The sequence below is a fragment of the Chrysemys picta genome, chromosome 1 (genome assembly GCF_011386835.1).
Source record: "Chrysemys picta bellii isolate R12L10 chromosome 1, ASM1138683v2, whole genome shotgun sequence".
NCBI classification, from domain to species: Eukaryota; Metazoa; Chordata; order Testudines; family Emydidae; genus Chrysemys; species Chrysemys picta.
The window spans coordinates 219,899,446-219,918,189 of record NC_088791.1 but is presented as its reverse complement, the minus strand read 5'-3'; the positions used below and the strand labels follow the sequence as shown (position 1 = coordinate 219,918,189).

Here is an 18,744-nt window from a genome sequence, read left to right as displayed (position 1 = left end):
GAAATTGTTGCATGCAAATTAACTGAAGAGCAATCTCGGGTGATTAGCTGAGTTACCTCTAATAGCACAATAGTCTAGGTCTCTTGGCATGGCATAGATACATGCCTTCTGTCACACACGTGTAATTTGTAAAGTCAAAATGGCTGGGAACTTAAAATTCAACAGCAACAGACCACAAAACCCTGTGATGATTCAACCCGGTGATATCCTTAACAAAAAGTTCAGCTTGTAGCTGTTTCCATCACTTTGCGTTGACTCAAGACATTCTAGGCTTCAGAGTGACATGCAGACAGGTGAAAATCCTGGAATCTTATTTTATAGATAAGTGTTAAATATCAGGCAGACTGGTATAGTTTTGGTTATTATTTCTTATACAGTTCACTTTAGACCAGGGATCGGCAACCTTTGGCATGCGGCTCGCCAGGTAAGGGCTGGCTGCTGCTTCCCGCAGCCCCCATTGGCCTGGGACAGCAAACCGCGGCCAGTGGGAGCCGCGATTGGCCCAACCTGCAGATGCAGCAGGTAAACAAACCAGCCTGGCCTGCCAGGATGCTTACCCTGGCGAGCCGCATGCCAAAGGTTGCCAATCCCGGCTTTATACTGACAAGACAAGATTCCCTCCTGAAGGTGCTTACAATCTAAATACTGTGAGGGCATGCATGCAGTGTAACAGTTACTGTATTTCCATAGTCCTTCCTTATAAAAGATAAGCTCTTTAGCCCAGACAACTTAAATTCACTATTTAGGTAAAATCTAATGAATACTTAAAACTATCTTAATTGCATTTTGCCTCAGTTGACAGTCTGATTTCTTGTTTCTCTTTCCCCATTAATGTAACCAAAACCCGTCAAGTTTGTTTGACATGTTCTGTAGTTTGATTATTTTTCCCAGTATCAGCGTTATTATTTATTTGATGATAACCTAATTTTGCATTTATAGTCAGCCACTAATGTTCAAATGTGCTATAGATTTGGTTGCGATGTTCCTTATTTTTGCATCTCAAACATATTTCTAAATTGCCCATTAATATCTGGAAGTCAATGTTATACATGTAGAAGTACATTTCCTATTTTAAGGAAATAGAACAAAGCTACCAATTCCTCACCATAAGGAGACTCAAATTGAGGTGGTTTATTTTAGCAGAGTGTGGTCACCTGAAATTATGGGTACCACTTTTGATTCACCTCTCCAAAGAGGAAGTCTATACAATTTATTTTACAAGTCTAAGGGAATTAGGTGCCCAAGCCCTATTGAAATTCAATGGAAACTGGGTGCTTAACTTCTTTAGATTCTTGTAAATCCCAACCTTAAGATTCAGTTTTAAATCAATACAAATCTAAGTATTGTCAATGTCTACAACAGACATTTTACAGGCTTTATTTAAAACTGTAAAAAGTACTTGCTATCTAGCTGTCCTAGAGGTCCATCTTTAATGTTCCATTAGTGTCAAACTGGCTATGCTTCATCAGCCAAAATATAGGTATTTATTTATAGCAATTTATGATTTACAAAGTGAAAAGCTATATTAATACTAAGTACTTTCAAAAAAGGAAAATGTGTATCAAACAGTAGTGACAACACCGGTAGAAAAAAGTTTTATTCTACATCTTCTAAAAAGGAGTTACATATAGAAAGTAAAACCAAAATATAAATAGTGCTTGATAGTGTCATTTAAATAAAATTGTATTCAAAATAAATTTTCAGAGGAGTCATTATGAAATGTTCAGTCTCCATGCAATCGTATCAGAACACAGTTGAGCCTCAATAATTTCCAAACTAATTTGTCTGTAAAGGGCACCGCTCACTGTTCGGTTCATACCCAATGCACTTTGCTTCTGTTCGTTTTGAAGCTCCTCTCTGAGCTGCCGCACTGCTTCCTTTTTGTCAGCCAAAGATGACACTGTAAACCTGCTCATTTTCTTGTCTGCCTCACAGCTCAATGTCAAGTTGTTTTCAACTTCACTTACTGCAGAGGAGAAAGAACTCCGAAGGGTGACCATTTCCTTTTCCAAAGCTAGTGCAAACTGGTCAGTAAGGATGTCCTTGCTTTCTAACCTCAGGGGTTTTACTTTGCAGGTTGGTGGGAGAACTCCAAGGAGGCTATGAAGGCACTGGAACAAGACAGTTTGATTTCTGTAAAATAAAACAATCATCAACACAAGGATACAATTCTTTCAAAATTGGTTAGTGGAACTGTACAATGAAGCTACTTTAAGCTGACTGGGGAAATTACCTAGACATCTTATTGTGTAAATCTTTTAAGTTATATTTCCTGCAGGTGGAAAGACAAGCAAAATCTTCCCTTTGGAGCTTATGCCAACTACTGTATAGCTGAAGAATTAATGCTAAGCAGACTTGTGCAACATCAGCAAATATTCAGTGCTGAAATATATACCCACAGTTAAGAGTGCTGTGTATCATCTGTTTCTGGGAGAAGTATTGGACTGTAATTAAGGGGGTGCCCATAATGTGAAGGAGATTAATGTGTTGAGTTAGTGTGTTTCCTTATATGCTGAGCCACAAGGAAGTTACAATGTGTTTTGTGTGGACATTAAAGTATAGTAAAGAGTTGAATGGGTATTAGAATGAGAGTTAATTATAAGTATAAGGGCAAAGTGATACAGTGAAGTTAATAACTCTGATTAGAGATATAACCAGAATTCCTCAAATGTACACTTGGCACTAGTTTTCAATGAATTAATTACATGGGAAGTTTGAAGGATAACTAGCCAGTGGTTTGTTAGCAAAATTGATAAAAACAATGGTGAGACACACAGTTTCTTAAAAAGACTGATATTGAATCAGTTTTCACTAGCGGATTTATTCAGAGTTCCTCAGATGAGTCAATTTTTACTCAAATAATGTTCCTTAAATTTGGTGATGATACACTGTATTCTTCATATGAAACAGAGGCTAATCCCTATTTTGAGCAAAAACTGAGCCCACTATAGTTATAAAGGCACATCAGTAATACCCTCTCTTTATTCTGCCTTTTAGACTGAATTCTTCAGGGCAGGGAATGTACCATATTTCATGTTTGAGAAGCATATAGCATACCGCGTAGGCTACTAAGCCAAATAATACTGCTATTATTAACATAGTACTGGGCCTGATGGAAGAAGTTCTGTGGCCTACCCATTTCTCAAACAGGTAAGATCCAAACATGGATACATGCTAGTTCAACTGATCCACACTGAAAAAAAAATAACAAAGGGGCAATCGTGACTATTCAGACAAAGAGTTATACTATCATTTTAGAATTTGAGGACAGGAATTAATCAGCACGGCATACAGAATATTGAATTAAAAGTCACTTTGAGGTGTTATTAAGTGAAAAAATGGTTAATGATCAGATCAGCATTTGTAGATTTCTTATTTTTAATCACAGTGTTAAGGATAAGGGCAAATTTAGTTTATTTACATAAAAGTTATATTACTACCTTTTAGTGAAATTCAGGATTTTCCTGAATTGACAATCTTGCAATTCAAACTGAACTGCTATAAGCTGAAAAAAGTAGGGAACTCATGAGAGTTGCAGATATTTTCACTCTCCAAACTGCCTCATGAAGTTTGCATATAAAAAAGCCTCCAGGAAGGCTTGCAAACGGCTAAGCTTCATCCGTTCGCTGAAGATCTATGGTTAGCAGTGAGAAGATTCCAACTCCTAGTGCCAAGGGAATATAGCCAGAGATCTAACTCAGAGACGTGTGTTATTTTCCAAGGGTAATAAGCAAAGACAACCCTTAAAGTTGCTGAACATATATAATTGCACGTTCATGGAACTGTATATTTTGACATATTAAATAGCATTAGTCCTGTATATACTTTGATTTTATGTCCAGGTGTCTGGGCAGAGCACAACTGATTGCAAAAGGCAATCCAATCAGATCTACTAATAGGCATAGGATGGTAATTTAAAAACAGTTCTAAATGGCTGTCACTGCTATACTATGCTTATTACACTATGACAAAATAATTACAATGAAAAAATGATATTCTGTCTCCAACTCAAGTTATGGAGGATGGGACATTGCACCCCATATTCTTCATAGTGATATTGCTATATGATCATAGCATAATTCTGATGTATTTTATGCAAGATAAGCCATGTGAGGTGCCATTGGAAAACTTATGATTCGCTGAATATGATTTCTTAAAATCATATGTATCATTGTATGTATGCATGTATCATTTTTGTATCTGAAGTTATAAATACTATGTATCTGTATTTCAAATGTACTTACACCTGGGTAACGCCCACTAGACAAGATGCTTTCAGTCTAGATAGCTGGTTGGGAAGGGCCTATTCAGAGCAATGAGCCATTAGGGAAAACAATAGGCCTTAGGAGAAGCTTATCTCCCACCTGGTGAGCTGTCCTGAGAACGTTAGACAGCCTATGAGTGATGGCTGCTATGACTCTATAAGGACACGTGACCAGGCCCCACGATGCTGGACTCCATCTTGGAATGTCAGTATTTTTCCACAGACTGGGCTGGGAACCAAGTTTTGGAACAAAGGGTCCCCCCCATATGCAAAAGCTATATAAGGCAGGGAGTGACATCATCTGGTCTTCTTCAGTCCCCATACAAGACTACACCTGGAAACACCTGAGGAACAAAGACTGAACTGGGGGAAGTACTGGACCCAGGCTAAAAGGATTTCTAGCCTGCGAATGAAACACCTGGGCATTCCAAGCTGTGAAGCAAGTGCAACTTGCCCCTTAAGAATCTGTAGCCTGCTTGTATCATCTTTTATGGTGAGAATCTGCTAATTCATATCCAATCTAGCTAGTATATTAAGCTTAGTTTGTGTTTTTTGTTTCTTTGGTAGGTAGTCTGCTTTGATCTGTTTGCTATCCCTTATAAATCACTTAAAATCTATCTTTTGTAGTTTATTAACTTGTTTTGTTTTAATCTATATCAGTGAGCTTTGCCTGGAGTGCTTGGGGAAAAATCTCTCGCTTGGTTACTACAAGTGTGCATTGTTCTCGTCACACGGAGTGAGAGGAGGACCGGGTATTAAACCCTTATACTGGCCAGATTTGACCAGGGCAGGATGGTACTGCTCTGGGGTCCCAGGCTGGGAATCTGGTGGTTAGAGAGCCTGCGTGTAACTGCAGCTGGGTGTGTCCGTACCTGTATGAATGCTGGTGAAAGTGCAGGCTGGAGGGCTTTGCAGCTTGTCACAACAGTACAGTGTGAGGGAGCCCAGGCTGGTGGATCAGGGGGCTCAGTGGTACCCCAGTTCCAGGTGGCACCCCAGAGGGAACCCATCACATAGGTCTTGGTATTCCCTAAGCTTTCCAACTACTATTACCTGCAAAACAATGTTAAAGTTCCTTCAAATGGAGTTTGTAGATTCCAGTTAAAGATAGTGCCACGCAGACTTCCCAATTTATGACAAAACATATTTTCAGGGCATTCCTTGATTGGCATACACTCCATTTGTGACAGTAGCCACATGTTCACTGGAGTCAGTGTGCAGTCAGATGAGACTATCTGAAAGGAGAATTTGAGAGATATTGCAAGAATAGCAAATATATCTTCCATGATGCCTGTAAGAGAAAAAAATATGAAAGGGTATTAAATCTAAGTATTTAAATATTTTACTAGTTAACAAATACTGATCAAAATGTGTTTTTCTTTCAGATTTCATCATCTCCTTTTTACTGCTATTTCAAGAAAGCTGGAACTGGGAAGTTTCAATGTTTCCATGGTCACGAATGATATCTACCTTGCTTACCTAGCAATGGTATGTCCCTCTTGCTTGATCTTACATCACAACTGTCACTCTTGGATTCTACTTCACCACAGAAGTCTACCAAAGCATCCAGCCCTCCCGAGGGAATTCCCTTCCCACCACCTTCTTACTGGGGTTCTTAGCAAGCATCCAGGTTAGTTGACAACGGGCCTCCTGGATATTAGAGAGTTGTAGCGAAAAACATCGGTTTGCCAAGAGACTTATCAATAGCCTACTGTGATATTAATATGATTGGTGGACCTTGGCCATTGATACAGCAGCTCCTAAACAGTCTCCTCTTCCCTGGCTTTGCCTTCAGAGAGGACAGAGAATTCCGGATTCCCTGCAGCTGATTGAGAGAGGGAGGTCTGATTCTAAAATAGTTTTATGTATGGCTGCATTTCTGAACAGGAGTTTTTTCAATTGTTTCAGTGTCATCTGTATGAGGTAATCTCAAAATTTTTAGCTAGTTATCTCAGGAAAAATATATTTTTATACAATTGTTTATATGAAAGTTAAATATCTCATATTTAGAGGAGATAAGCAGCAGAGACTGTACCTTTAAAGACATTTTGCTCCCCCTCTCCTTCTCAGAGCAAGCTCCAAGATTTGCCATATAAACTTGTTTGTCAGCTCCTCTTGAAGAATGAATTTTAAAATTGGTGCCCCTTGTTCCTCTATTAAACAAGAATAAACTGGAGATCCCAAATTACCTTCTCTATATCATTCTCTCTTTGTATACCTCTTTCCTATCCCATCATCCCCTTATTTAATTCCTCTAAATAAAAAAAAAAATCTCAGCCTTTTCAATTTCTACTCATGTAGAAGTCTTTCCATGCCTCCATGTCACTTGTCTCTGGGCATCTTCTATTTCTGCTACATCTTTTTTTGCGAGAAAATGACCAGAATTGAATGCATTATTCAGGGAGAAGGCATTGATTTATAATGGGATAACCCCATTATATGTAAAACGGATATCCTAAACATTGTTTGCTTTTTGATCACCCATGTGCATTGAACAGAAAAGCGGATTACGGTTATTTTGATCCCAGCAAAGTTTAAGCAGAGCTGGTAAGAAAATGTCAGATAAAACTGTATACACTGGTTTGCCAAACCTGAAATTTCTTGTGAAAGTGAGTCAAGTTCAACAACCTTTTGATGAGTATTTGCCAAATCACAGATAGTTGCCTGGTTCCCTGCCTGCTCACCTGGCTAGCTTCTGGGGAGCTGTGCCATGCAGATCATGAATCCCAGGGTCCGTGGCTCCAAAGCAGCCCCACTATGTCAGGGTTCCCAGGATTCCTGCCGGTAGCCTGAAAGCCCTGGGGACTTCTCAGGGTTTCCAGGCTCCCTGCTGTGGAGGGATTAATTGGGGCTCTGCTCCCGGTGCCATGGCAGGGAACCTGGCAGACTGGAGAACCTTGGCTGAAGCCAGGGCTCTCAGGACTTCCAATGTTCTCTGTCATGGAGCTGGGAGCCTGGAATGAGCTCCCAGGGTTTGCAGCTTTGGGGCACTTTCCGTGGCAGGGCTGCCTCAGCACAGTACACTCTGAGCAGGTCTGGGAGCCAGGCAGCTGCTGTGTGAAACTGACAACAATCTCAGTTTCACGCAACAGCAGTTGGATGGGAGAGCACATTTTATTTTGAAAACACCACATGTCAGCATTTCTGAAGTGACATTTTTTCAGAATTTTCAGGTCACAAGAAGTTTTGAAAAATTTTGTTGTGTTCCAATATGGAACACAACCAAATTTCAAAGTGTCAAAATTTCTCAAACCAGAAATCCCTCAACCAGCTCTAGTTATATGAAGTTCAAATTATTCTTTCCAGGATACATTACCTTCCATTCATCATCCGCCATCAGAGTGCCAACTTAGTTTTGTTAGGTCCCTTTGAAGTTCCTCTCAGTCTTTTCTAAATAAAGAATCTAAATTTTATGTTACCTCCAAATTGTGCACTGCTCTCCACCTTTTTAAGAACAATAAATATATTTAAACACTAAACCTAGTACAGAACCTGGGAGCAACTCACTTAACATTTTTCCACATTGAGAACACATTTTTCCTACTGTTTTCTGTCTCAGTAGGTTTCTAATTCATGACAGACTTTGTAATGAAATTATACATATTTTGGTAAAAATGATCACAACATGAAAAAATGAGATTATGGCTTGAAAACAAAAATGAGGCTATTAAATTAACCAGCTCTTCTGACTAATGTGAACAAGGCAATGCATTACATATTTACCTGTACAATGACTATTATTTCTTAGCAAGTTTACGGAATATTTTCCACTTGAAATATCTTCCAGGCATAATGAAATTTTCCCACATAGTAAAGTCAGCTGTCTGCTTTCCTGCAGGTTGCCATCTTGATATTTTCTCCTCTTAGCATGCAGTAGTATAATACAACATATATCTCGGAAAGCCAGCAGCGGTGAAAGGCGGGTAACAGCAACAAATGTCTTTGCCCCATCTGACGGAATTTTAGAAGGTCTTCGAGGGTGCTCTTTTTTCAGATCATTCTCACTATGGAAGTCCAATTTTATCCTTTTTGGTTGTGGTTCCATTTGGCATGAGGAGATAGACAATGCTGAGAAAGTCTTATTCAGTTTAACTATTTTACTCTGACACTCAATAACTGGAGAATCTGAAGTGAAGTCATGCTCCATTACCAGGGATAAGCTGACATCATTCAGTGACCTGTAAAACCCATACAACATTATTGTACTTCAAGTTCACATTTTATAGTCAGACAAATATAATCAAAGCTTTGCAAAGATGTGTACTGACATTTAATGCTTTAACATCTTGGAGATTCAAGATTTTATGCTGTCAGCCGAATTACCAAAGAACAGATGAATTGATCAAAAATCTTTAACATACTTTCAGACTAATTCATGTGATAGTGCAAAGGTGCCTGGTTAGAACTTTGAAGGTATATATTAGCATATACTTTACCCAACACAGTATGCATGGTGTTAGATTTCAAAAACACAGGCTGAGATTTTCAGAGGAGCCTACAGGAACTAGGTGTCAAATTCCCATTGGAAGTTAATAGGATCTCTGTGCTTAATTCTCTTAGATGTCACTGAATATCCCAGTCACAAGTTTGTGTAGATAAACGATTCAAGTTTTAAGTTTATTTTTAAATGTTGTTTTAAAAAGTATATTTACTTATAATGTAGTACAAGGATACCTAACATACAGAACAGCAACATTCTTTCCTTCTTTAAAATCTGTTTGAAATGTGATGTTAATTCTTCAAGTGAAGGATAGGGCCCTTCTGCTACTCCATACTTAATTTTAGAAACTTCTATGCAGTTCTGTTCAAATAGCGTGTGAATTTCAAATTAAGATTCTAAATTACTACACTATTTGATTTAATAGATATAATACAGTGCTGTGTGAAATTTGTGAAACGCTCTATTCACTTTAATATTACTATGTACTGTTCTCTCACAAGGGCCCTTAAATGATTTGAAACAATGTTTTTGTTAATTTCATTTTGTCAGTCAACTCAGCTTCAAGCTATGAGTCAGGTTTAAAAGACTCATGTTTCACAGTTTTCTTTGCAGTACTTATGCTACAGTACAACATTGCAATTTTGCTCAAAAGAAGGGGAAATGTTTTTAGGCATAGGTATCACTAGTTAAATATTCTGTGGTTCCATTAAAAACAATTACTATGTTAAATACAAAATTACTACCATAAGAGCTAAAAATTAAAACTTAAAAGTGAAGATAACCTCTTCCCCCAGTGGCTCTTAGAGATGAAGTCAAGTTTTTTTTTTATAAAGTTATAGCAATCTGGCAGTTGAGAGAGACCATACCTATAGCTCAGGCACAGTGGCTAAAGGGCTTAGCGGGTCAGTTCGCTCACAGTCATGGGACAGATTTTCAATGGCACCCTCCTAAAGCGTAACTTTTCCAACTTCTACTACATTGCTTGTGGGAATATACATAGGTCAAAAGGTGAGAGCGCTGCCTCTAACAAGCAATATATTCCTGTGTCAAGTTCATGGGTTTCAAGTATTTACTTTAAACCAAATTTTCAAATTAAATACAGGTCTGTCGCATCTTACGCGCATTTAACATACGCGATTTCAGCTTTACGCAGTCGGCAAAAGAGAAAAATAAAAATGTTAATACTGTACCTGTAGTGCAGGCGATTACGCCCGCCATTCAACTCAATGTAATTTTGACTATACGCGGTTTTCACTTTACGCGCTAACCGTGGAACGGCACCCCCGTGTAAGATGAGACTCGCCTGTACTTGCTAATTATATTTTTCTAGAGTGTAAGTGATATTAGTGAACACCCTCTAGGGATGGAAAATGTTCAACTAACTATGAAAATCAAGATACATAACAGAATAAACAAGCCATTTTAAAGAAAGTTAGTTTTATTTAATTTATTTATACATACACACAGGAAGCGCTACAAATTTATTTATACTGGATTTAAATCATGTGGGATTGCCAAATTTTTATTTGACTTCACACCAAACTAACATAATTCAATTTAGAAGACTAACACTGGAGTATCTGGATGCATGTCACATGGCCAGATGTTACAAATGTTAGGGTCAACAAAAAGTCTGCAATGTTTTCTACTGTACTTTTCTCTTAAGATGACATGGACTCTTGCCAAGAATGGAAATAGAAAAACATTTTTAGATTTATTGAAGGAACTATGCTAAGGCAGCAGTAAGGGTACAGTGAAAAATAAATCCAGAAATGCAAAAGTTAAGGAACTTTTAGCACTGATGTAGCCACATTGCACATAGGTAGTGTATTACGTTCAGTTTTCTTGCTTCCTGTGTAGTTTAAAATTTCTTTAAGTTTATAATGGCTCTTTTACAGTTAAAGTGCGGCTTGTGGAGCTCCCTACGTCCCCTCCTCCCCTCCCTATTCTCCATCTACTCGGGGGTAGATCAGGGCTTCTGCCCTGCGGCAGGGTGGTGGGACTAGAGGTTCTGCCAGAGACAACTGGGGCCTTCTAGTGGAGGGGCACAATCTAAAGGTTCGTTCCCCTCTCCCCCCACAACAGCTTGACTCACACCCCCCAGACATGCTTCCCCCCTTACTCTCAGCGGCCCCTCCCTGCAGCTTCCAGATGTTAGCTCTTCAGGGAGAGGCAGCAGCAAAAGCAGTGGCTCTCCCTGCAGCTCCCAGCTGTTTGCCACTGCCTCGCCCTATGTCTATAGCTCCAGCAACTGCCGTGCACGGAGTGGGCCTGGCGCCACCATGTGACTGAGCAGGGCCAGCAAACTCTGGCAAAAATCGGGGGACCCTACGTGTCTCCTTCCATGTATCACCTTTGGCTTCTGCCCAATGGGGAGGAGGGTCTTGGGGCTTCAGCCCCACGGGGCATGCCTGCCAGGGCTAGGGGGCTTCAGCAGGAACGGGGCTGAAATCCTGAGTCTGAGCAAACGTCTCCCGCACAGTTGAAGCCCCAAGATCGCCCTCCCTGCAGGGCTGAAGTTCCGAGACCCTCCCACCCTGCAGGACTGAAGCCTTGAACCCCAGCAGGCGCGTCCCGGCTCTAGAACTTCTGAAAATTGTCATATGCGGCCTAAAGGATAAGTAACCCCTGGCCACCCCTGGTTTATAACATAAAATATAGATTTCTAAAGCACAGAAAGTTACAAGTCAAATTTTTAACTTTGTAGCCACCTTCAACTTTGTAACTGCAGGATCCAACTTATAGACTAAGTTATTAGAATGTATTTACTTACAAGTTAGGTGATTCTGTTATTTTTACTCCAATTACCAAACTGTCATCCACCACACGTTGCCATAATTTCTCTATGAGATATTCTGGGACCTCAGATGTCAATGTCATCTTTTTATCAAGAGGATGAAGATTTTCTGTATCATCCCAGAGCGAAACAAGACCTTCCTTACAGAAAAATATATCTGTTTAAATAACTGAAGTGCATACAGTATAATTCTTTTACTGCAGTACTTAAGTGTTTTTACTTTCCAGATTACCAAAAAGTATTCACCTGGTCATGAGGACAAAACAGAAACTTACCTGGAATGTGTTATACCTGAAGTATTAATGGAAATCTACAGAAACTAATTCTATCCTCTACAATAAATGTAAGATGTGTTTATCTACCCGTGCTTTGCCATGAACTCTTCATATGCATTAAGAAACTCAAAATTCATCCTTCCATTGTGAAACTGATTATATATTACAACAACCCTGGACAGTCACATAACTGGCTTGAACAGGGTTATGTGATCAAAAGTTGTCTTGCACTATTGCCTTCTTAATTTCTTAATAGCTTTTGGTACCTAAAGCTATTAATTAGCTAGACATTGACTGAAAAGTGAGTCTTGAGATGCCCTAAAATAGAGATGCTCCAGTACAAGTTAATTCAATATGCCGCATAACTAGGGCAATATATTAAAGAGTCAGTTTCCTTAAGTCTGTCACCTTTTCAAACCACAACTGAAAAGTCAGTTTTCTACTATATACCCATCTCCAGTTAAAATAGATCATATTTCATTTTGACAAAAAATATAGAAACCATGACAACACAATCTATTTTACCTCTTCTGCAGTTGGTAGGATATGCTCTCGCTCTTGGACAAGATCTATTAATGCGCAGCAAGATTCAAAAAGAACCTTCTCCTTGAGCCGTAAATGCTGCTGTAGTTCCCGAACAGAAGTGTAACCAGCCTGTGGGGTATAAAAAGAATGGCGATTAGACTTAAGTCAGCAAAGTATAAGTGGAAGTGTCTTAGGGCCTTTCAGCTTTACATTCCACTCTAGACATTTAAGTCAAGATTTTTAAAAATAGGGTGCCTGAAGTTAGGCACTGAAATTCATGTTTTGAAAATCAGGCCACTTTGTTGACAAAACAAACTTAAGTGCCTAACATTACGCATTTTTTTTAAAGTATCTTGGCTTTAAAATAGTCTTCTGGATCCTCAAAAAAAAAAAAAAATCACAGACCCACACAAATAGTCATCTTTTCCAGATTCACTTTTCCTATCTAAATAGAAAGTTCTTTTTACCTATGTTGGTAGGGATTATTGGCTGAACAAAGACCTTACACTTAACTTGATATCATGTTAAATACAGAGAAATGCTAACTCCTGAATGCCCCATCTGATCAATTTCAAAATTGCCTGGAGTGTTCTAGGCAGAAATTGGCAGACATCTATTATTTTGGTGAAAACCAGAAAGGGAGGAGAGAAGAGAAGGGGAAGCAAAGGACCCATTAAGTCCCTTGCATCTAGTTAGTAGACTTAGCTGCTTCAACCACCTCTTTAATCGTCTATAGGTCAAAAAGAAAAACAGTTGATGGCAGCTATTCAGCCTTCTGGCTGAATCTCAGCTCTGCCCATCGTCCCATTAGAGTTTGAGGACATCCTGAATGCACTTATCTCCGGGACAGGAATAAAATGAGTAAGAATGGTGTGGAGGAAGAATGAAGGGTCATGGAGCACACAGAGGCGGGAGAGTCAATGGAGGAATGCATGGAACGTATGGTCTATGCAGGAGCTCAGCCTGAAGAAGCAATAAAGAGTGTGACCCTCTGGTAATCTAATTTAAACTGTAAGGATGATAAATTATTGAACCCTAATTTGCATCTTCTATGTTTTTTCTCCAGAAATCTTGGCACAGGAGTCTGGAATGTGCTCTGCCTCACGACAAAGCAGCAGTATTCAAGTATTTGTTTAATAAACTTTTTGCTGGGTCTTCACCTCTGTCCTGCTTTCTAGAAGAGCATCAAGAGAATTTTAGAAAAGATTCAGGACACAGCTATCTTTTCAAAAGGATAAGGTGTGAAGATATAAAAGTAGGGGTTCATTCACTCAGTTGTTTCTGCAGGCCGAACTCCATGCACACCGCCCTGCTCTTGCTCCTAAACTCCCTGTTTGGAACCCTCACAGCCCTTTCTATTTCAGGAACTCACTGCAAACCCTTCACCATCCTCATGTCAAGGGCTCCATGTGTCCATTTCTCATTCCCCCAAAGACTCTCTGTGACTCCTCCATTCTAGGTGCTGTGTGCACCTGCATTCCCCAGTCTCCCTCCATTTCCCCCCTTCCACTCCATACCAGGGTCCACCCTGCATTTTTCCCTCTTGCTAGGGTCCCTGTGGGCACCTCTTTTCGCCCACCATTATTTCTCTTTTTTCTATCTGGGAGATATGTCATTTAGGATATCAACATGTCAAACTGTTTTGGGACAATGGGCAGAGGTGAGATAGTAACTTTCCAGCAAACATATCCCTAATTGGTGCTATCAACCAACTACAGTAAAAGCTGTGTTATCTGGCACTTTATCAGCCAGAAAGCTCTATTAACTGGCATTTCTGATATCTCCCAATACAGATTTTCAATCTAGTAACTGGGACGAGTATACTGCCCAGGAGGTTATGCAATTGCCCATTCTGCACTCTGTTTTTATGCAAAAGAGGCAGAAGACAAGTGAGCAAGCTGGTATCAGGGATTTATTCAAAAAAGCAGTTTCCAGGGTGTGTCATAGGATCATTACAGATTTAGCCCAATCTTCTACACCTTCTACATCTACAATAATTGATGTTGATCATGATGACCCTGAGGCACTGCAAGATCCTGAAGTGCCTTCTGAATCATCAAAGAAAGATTAAATTATGTTCAGAATCGTTTTAGTGTTAAACATATTTTTTGTGATCTGGGTGTACGCCATGCGCTGTCCATAGTGATATGTAGTGTCATAAGATAACCCTACTGTATAGAAAACTTTACCTGTATTCACCTAAGTGCTTCAAGAAACCAACTACTCTGCAGTGCAGTACTGCTACTGGATTGGTGAGTACCTGTACACTATTTTATACCTTATTCATTTTCATAATTATTTGAAAATTGGTATTCCATTGGTAAGTACAATTAACTGGAATTTTTACTAACCGGCATGCTCCTCCCCGCCCCATACCCCAAACATGCCGGATAACAAAGCTTTTACTGTAATTTGATCTATAGACAATTGCAGAGATGCTTGAAGCTATGGCTCTGCTAAACATATTCCAAGGGCTCCACGTGTCCTCCATTTTCCCCCTTCCAGTTTTCTGACCCCCCCCCCCCAAAAAAAAAAAAATAATAGGGTTCTGTCCCTTGAGGCCTAGAAATTCCCTGAAATTTTGGAATTAATCAATGTGGCATTCAAAAGTTACGTTACATCCAAACAGTGAAATGCCATTAAGTTGAGAGTAGGAGGTCTAAAACTTGTGCAATAATACTAATCTAAGAAATTAAGATGCACAGAATTTGAAAGTGGAGAGCAATTTTTTGAATAGGAATTAGTCTTGCCTGTTTCACATAGATCATTTCCCTCTAGCGTAAATGAAGCCCTGGGACTTTTCTGGAAAAAATGTTGCATTTCATGACTGTCGATGAAATCTATACTTGAGCAAGAGATAAAGTTGCCAATTAAGTTATATAAAATAATAATCAGCAGGAGGATGGAAATTTTACAATCCCAGGGTTCTCTATCTAGATTGCAGATCTATGAAGATCAAAAAGCACTCAAAAGGAAATTTTCCAGTATAAAGAATCTTACATGGGAGGAGTCAACGGGTCCATGAGGCCCAAAGCAAAGATTATTGCCTTCGAGAAAGTAGGAGAGACAGGAAGGAGGCACCTATAAAACTTCAGTGGTCAGACAGGAAAGTACTGACCTATAAAGCTTCAAGGGTCCAGGCTACTTTTGGGGCTTATGCAAAGATTACCCTTTGAATATATTTTTCTATAAGCATTTTTTTCTGTGGTCAGCTCTCACCCAAACCACTACCTAGACTAGAAATGGGGAAAATAAAGCCCTGCATCATCAAAGGTTGATGAAGCATATGTTGCATCTACATACTGCTTATATCACATTATGAGTACAATGTGGTCCTGACCTGATTAGGGCATCTAAGTACTACTACACATACAACAAAAGAAATAAATCACAGCGCAGACTGCTTCATTATCCCTACCAGTGGCTTCATATATGTTGAGCAGGGCTTCTAATAGCAGAAAACTACAGAACACAACATAATTGATCCTTTGGGGGCAGATGAGCAAACAATTACCTAAAAATACCCCTTACAATCTCAGAAGATTACAGAGCCACTCCAGGAGTGTATCTTAGCTTGAAAAGTTAACAGGTAGAACAAATACTTCTGATAATTCTCATAAATTAAGCATGGATATAAAGTACTCATACCACAGTGATGGGGTCATATAATAACCAAGAACAGTAAGGTAGTCTTATGTTAGAATGAGATCATCAAATAATTCTACAGATTCGGAGCCATATCTATCACAGAGCCACATTGAAAGAATGGGGGGGGGGGGGGGGGAAAATCAAGAAAGTCTGAGGACTCCAGGCACACCAAATTTTCTTCACCATAACATTACTGGAGCTTATGAAAGAGGAATAAGATGGTGGCTATAAAGTTTCAACAGAAACCTGAGGAGATAAAACTGAAGAAACTGGATGTGTTCTGGACTTTGGAAAATCACCCCTCATGCTTGCATTATTTTTCTTAGTCAATCCTGTTTAGGGATTTTACTTTTGCTTACTTGTTTCGCAAGCCTAACCCCACAAATCAGCTCCTGACACATGGGAAAATATCACCAAGAGGTTAAGTGTCTCGTCCATGGTCAGAGATCAAGTCAGAATGAAAAACAGAATGAGGACCCAAATCACTTGACGGCTAGGTGTGTGCAAAACCTAAGAGACCACTGTGCCCTCCTTTCTCTCAAGGCAAACCCTCACTCTTTAGAGAGCCTACGGCCTTGGCTACACTTGCAGATCTACAGCGCTGTGAGTTAAACCTGACTTCGTGCAGCTGAGTAGGGAAAGCGCTGCAGTCTGTCCACACTGACAGCTGCCCAGCGCACTGTTGTGGCCACATTTGCGGCAATTGCAGTGCTATTGGGAGTGGTGCATTATGGGCAGCTATCCCACAGAGCACCTTTTCCCATTCTGGCGCCGTGGGCTGTGGGAAGGGGGCGTGGGTGCGGGGGATTCTGGGTCCTGTCCCAATGCCCCGTGATGCATCGCTTCGCATCCCAAAAATCCCTTTGTTTTCATCCATCTTTGGCGCCATCTTTCAACGGTTTCTGTGCAGCGCGATCTGTCTGCGGGAAATGGAGTCCGAACTGCTGAGGCGTATGCTGACTATTCTCGCCAGCACGTCACATTTGGCTGTCGAACTATTCCTTAAGATCCAAAGTGACAGTGAGAGTGAGGGTGAGGAGTCCAACGATGCTATCGAGCCGCGTAACGTGTACGACACGAAATTGCTTGTGGCATTCACGGACATGCTCAGCACCGTGGAACGCCGCTTTTGGGCTCGGGAAACAAGCACCGAGTGGTGGGATCACATCGTCATGGAAGTCTGGGATGACTAGCAGTGGCTGCAGAACTTTTGGATGAGAAAAGCCACCTTCATGGGACTGTGTGAGCAGCTTGCCCCCACCCTGCGGCGCAAGGACACGAGATTGAGAGCTGCCCTGCCAGTGGAGAAGCAGGTGGCTATTACAATCTGGAAGCTGGCAACTCCAGACAGCTACCGGTCAGTCGCAAACCAGTATGGAGTGGGAAAGTCGACCGCTGGAATCGTGTTGATGCAAGTTTCCAAGGCCATTAATCGCATCCTACTCAGAAGAACCGTGACTCTGGGTAACGTGCAGGAAATAGTGGATGGCTATGCACAAATGGGGTTCCCTAACTGTGGAGGGGCAATAGATGGGACGCACATTCCTATTCTGGCACCACCCCACCTAGGATCCGAGTACATTAATCGGAAGGGGTATTTCTCTATGGTTCTCCAGGCGCTTGTGGATCACCGTGGGCGTTTCATTGACATTAACATAGGCTGGCCCGGAAAGGTGCATGACGCACGCATCTTTCGGAACACTTGGCTGTTCAGGAAGATGCAGGCCGGGACTTTTTTCCCCCAGAGTGGAAGATCACGGTAGGGGAAGTTGAAATGCCCATTGTGATCCTTGGAGATCCCGCTTACCCGTTAATGCCGTGGCTCATGAAACCCTACACAGGGAGCCTTGACAGCAGCAAGGAATGGTTCAACTACAGGCTGAGCCGGTGCCGAATGACTGTGGAGTGTGCCTTTGGCCGTTTAAAGGCCCGCTGGCGAGCTCTGTATGGGAAGCTGGACTTGGCCGAAAACAGCATCCTCGCGGTTATATCCGCGTGCTGTGCCCTCCATAATATTTGTGAAGGGAAGGGTGAAAGCTTCACTCAGGCATGGACCTCCGAGGTTCAACACCTGGAGGCTGAATTTGCACAGCCAGAGAGCAGGGCTATTACAGAGGCCCAGCGCGGGGCTGCAAGGATTAGGGATGCCTTGAGGGAGCAATTTGAGGCTGAAAACCAGCAGTGATATCTGGTGCCCTGCATGGGAGTGAAGTGCAATAGTTCCAATCTTTAGGAATCAAGTGTCTGCTAAGCAGACAAGCAGACTTGCAGTGCCTGTTTATTTCCTGGGCTAAGGAGTCTTTTACTTTATGCAATAATGAAGAATGTTTTCAAAGCCAAAGAATCCATTTATTGAAAAGAAAAAAAAAGTTATTTATTGAAAAGAAACAAGGGGTGGAGTGGGGAACAGTACAATCACAGATTCGCGTATGTCCTGTCTGGTGTGCTGTGCAGTGAGTGCTGCACTTCAGGACAGCTATATTGCATGGTGATGGGGGTTGAGTGCAGAGGGTAAGGGTCGTGGTTTTCAGGGCTGGGTGATGAAGATACTGGTGTTGGAGGCAGCGGGTGGCATGAAGAACACGGAAGTTGGGGAAAGTGGGTTGGAGGTGACAGTGGGGCACAACGGAAAGAGTTTTGGTGACAAGGTCTGTGGGGGGGAGGGAGAGGAGGAGTGGCGTTTGCGGTACTGCTCCTCTTTCTGCATGGCTACCAGTTCCTGGATAGCATCTGCTTGGCGCTCCAGGATGCTTATGAGCCTGTCAGTGCTTTGCTGCCGGTGCGCGGTGCTTTG

The 18,744-nt window shown here is 41.0% G+C and overlaps 1 protein-coding gene across 5 annotated transcripts in view; it reads right to left on the bottom strand.

Annotated features, from left to right (window-relative positions):
- Window positions 1-1,572: 1,572 nt before the first annotated feature.
- FANCB (FA complementation group B) overlaps window positions 1,573-18,744 on the bottom strand; it is a 31,857-nt gene continuing 14,685 nt past the window's right edge. For 4 of the 5 annotated variants that reach the window (XM_042840182.2, XM_065580505.1, XM_065580492.1 and 1 more), the window contains 5 exons: window positions 12,303-12,431; window positions 11,479-11,642; window positions 7,988-8,442; window positions 5,318-5,555; window positions 1,573-2,133 (listed from right to left, as the gene is read on the bottom strand). In XM_042840182.2, the coding sequence (XP_042696116.2) occupies window positions 1,713-2,133; window positions 5,318-5,555; window positions 7,988-8,442; window positions 11,479-11,642; window positions 12,303-12,431 (1,407 nt within the window). In that variant the 3' untranslated portion in view covers window positions 1,573-1,712. Of the gene's footprint in view, window positions 2,134-5,136; window positions 5,556-7,987; window positions 8,443-11,478; window positions 11,643-12,302; window positions 12,432-18,744 lie in introns of all 5 variants that reach the window. The other variant, XR_010597571.1, reaches the window with a different exon arrangement.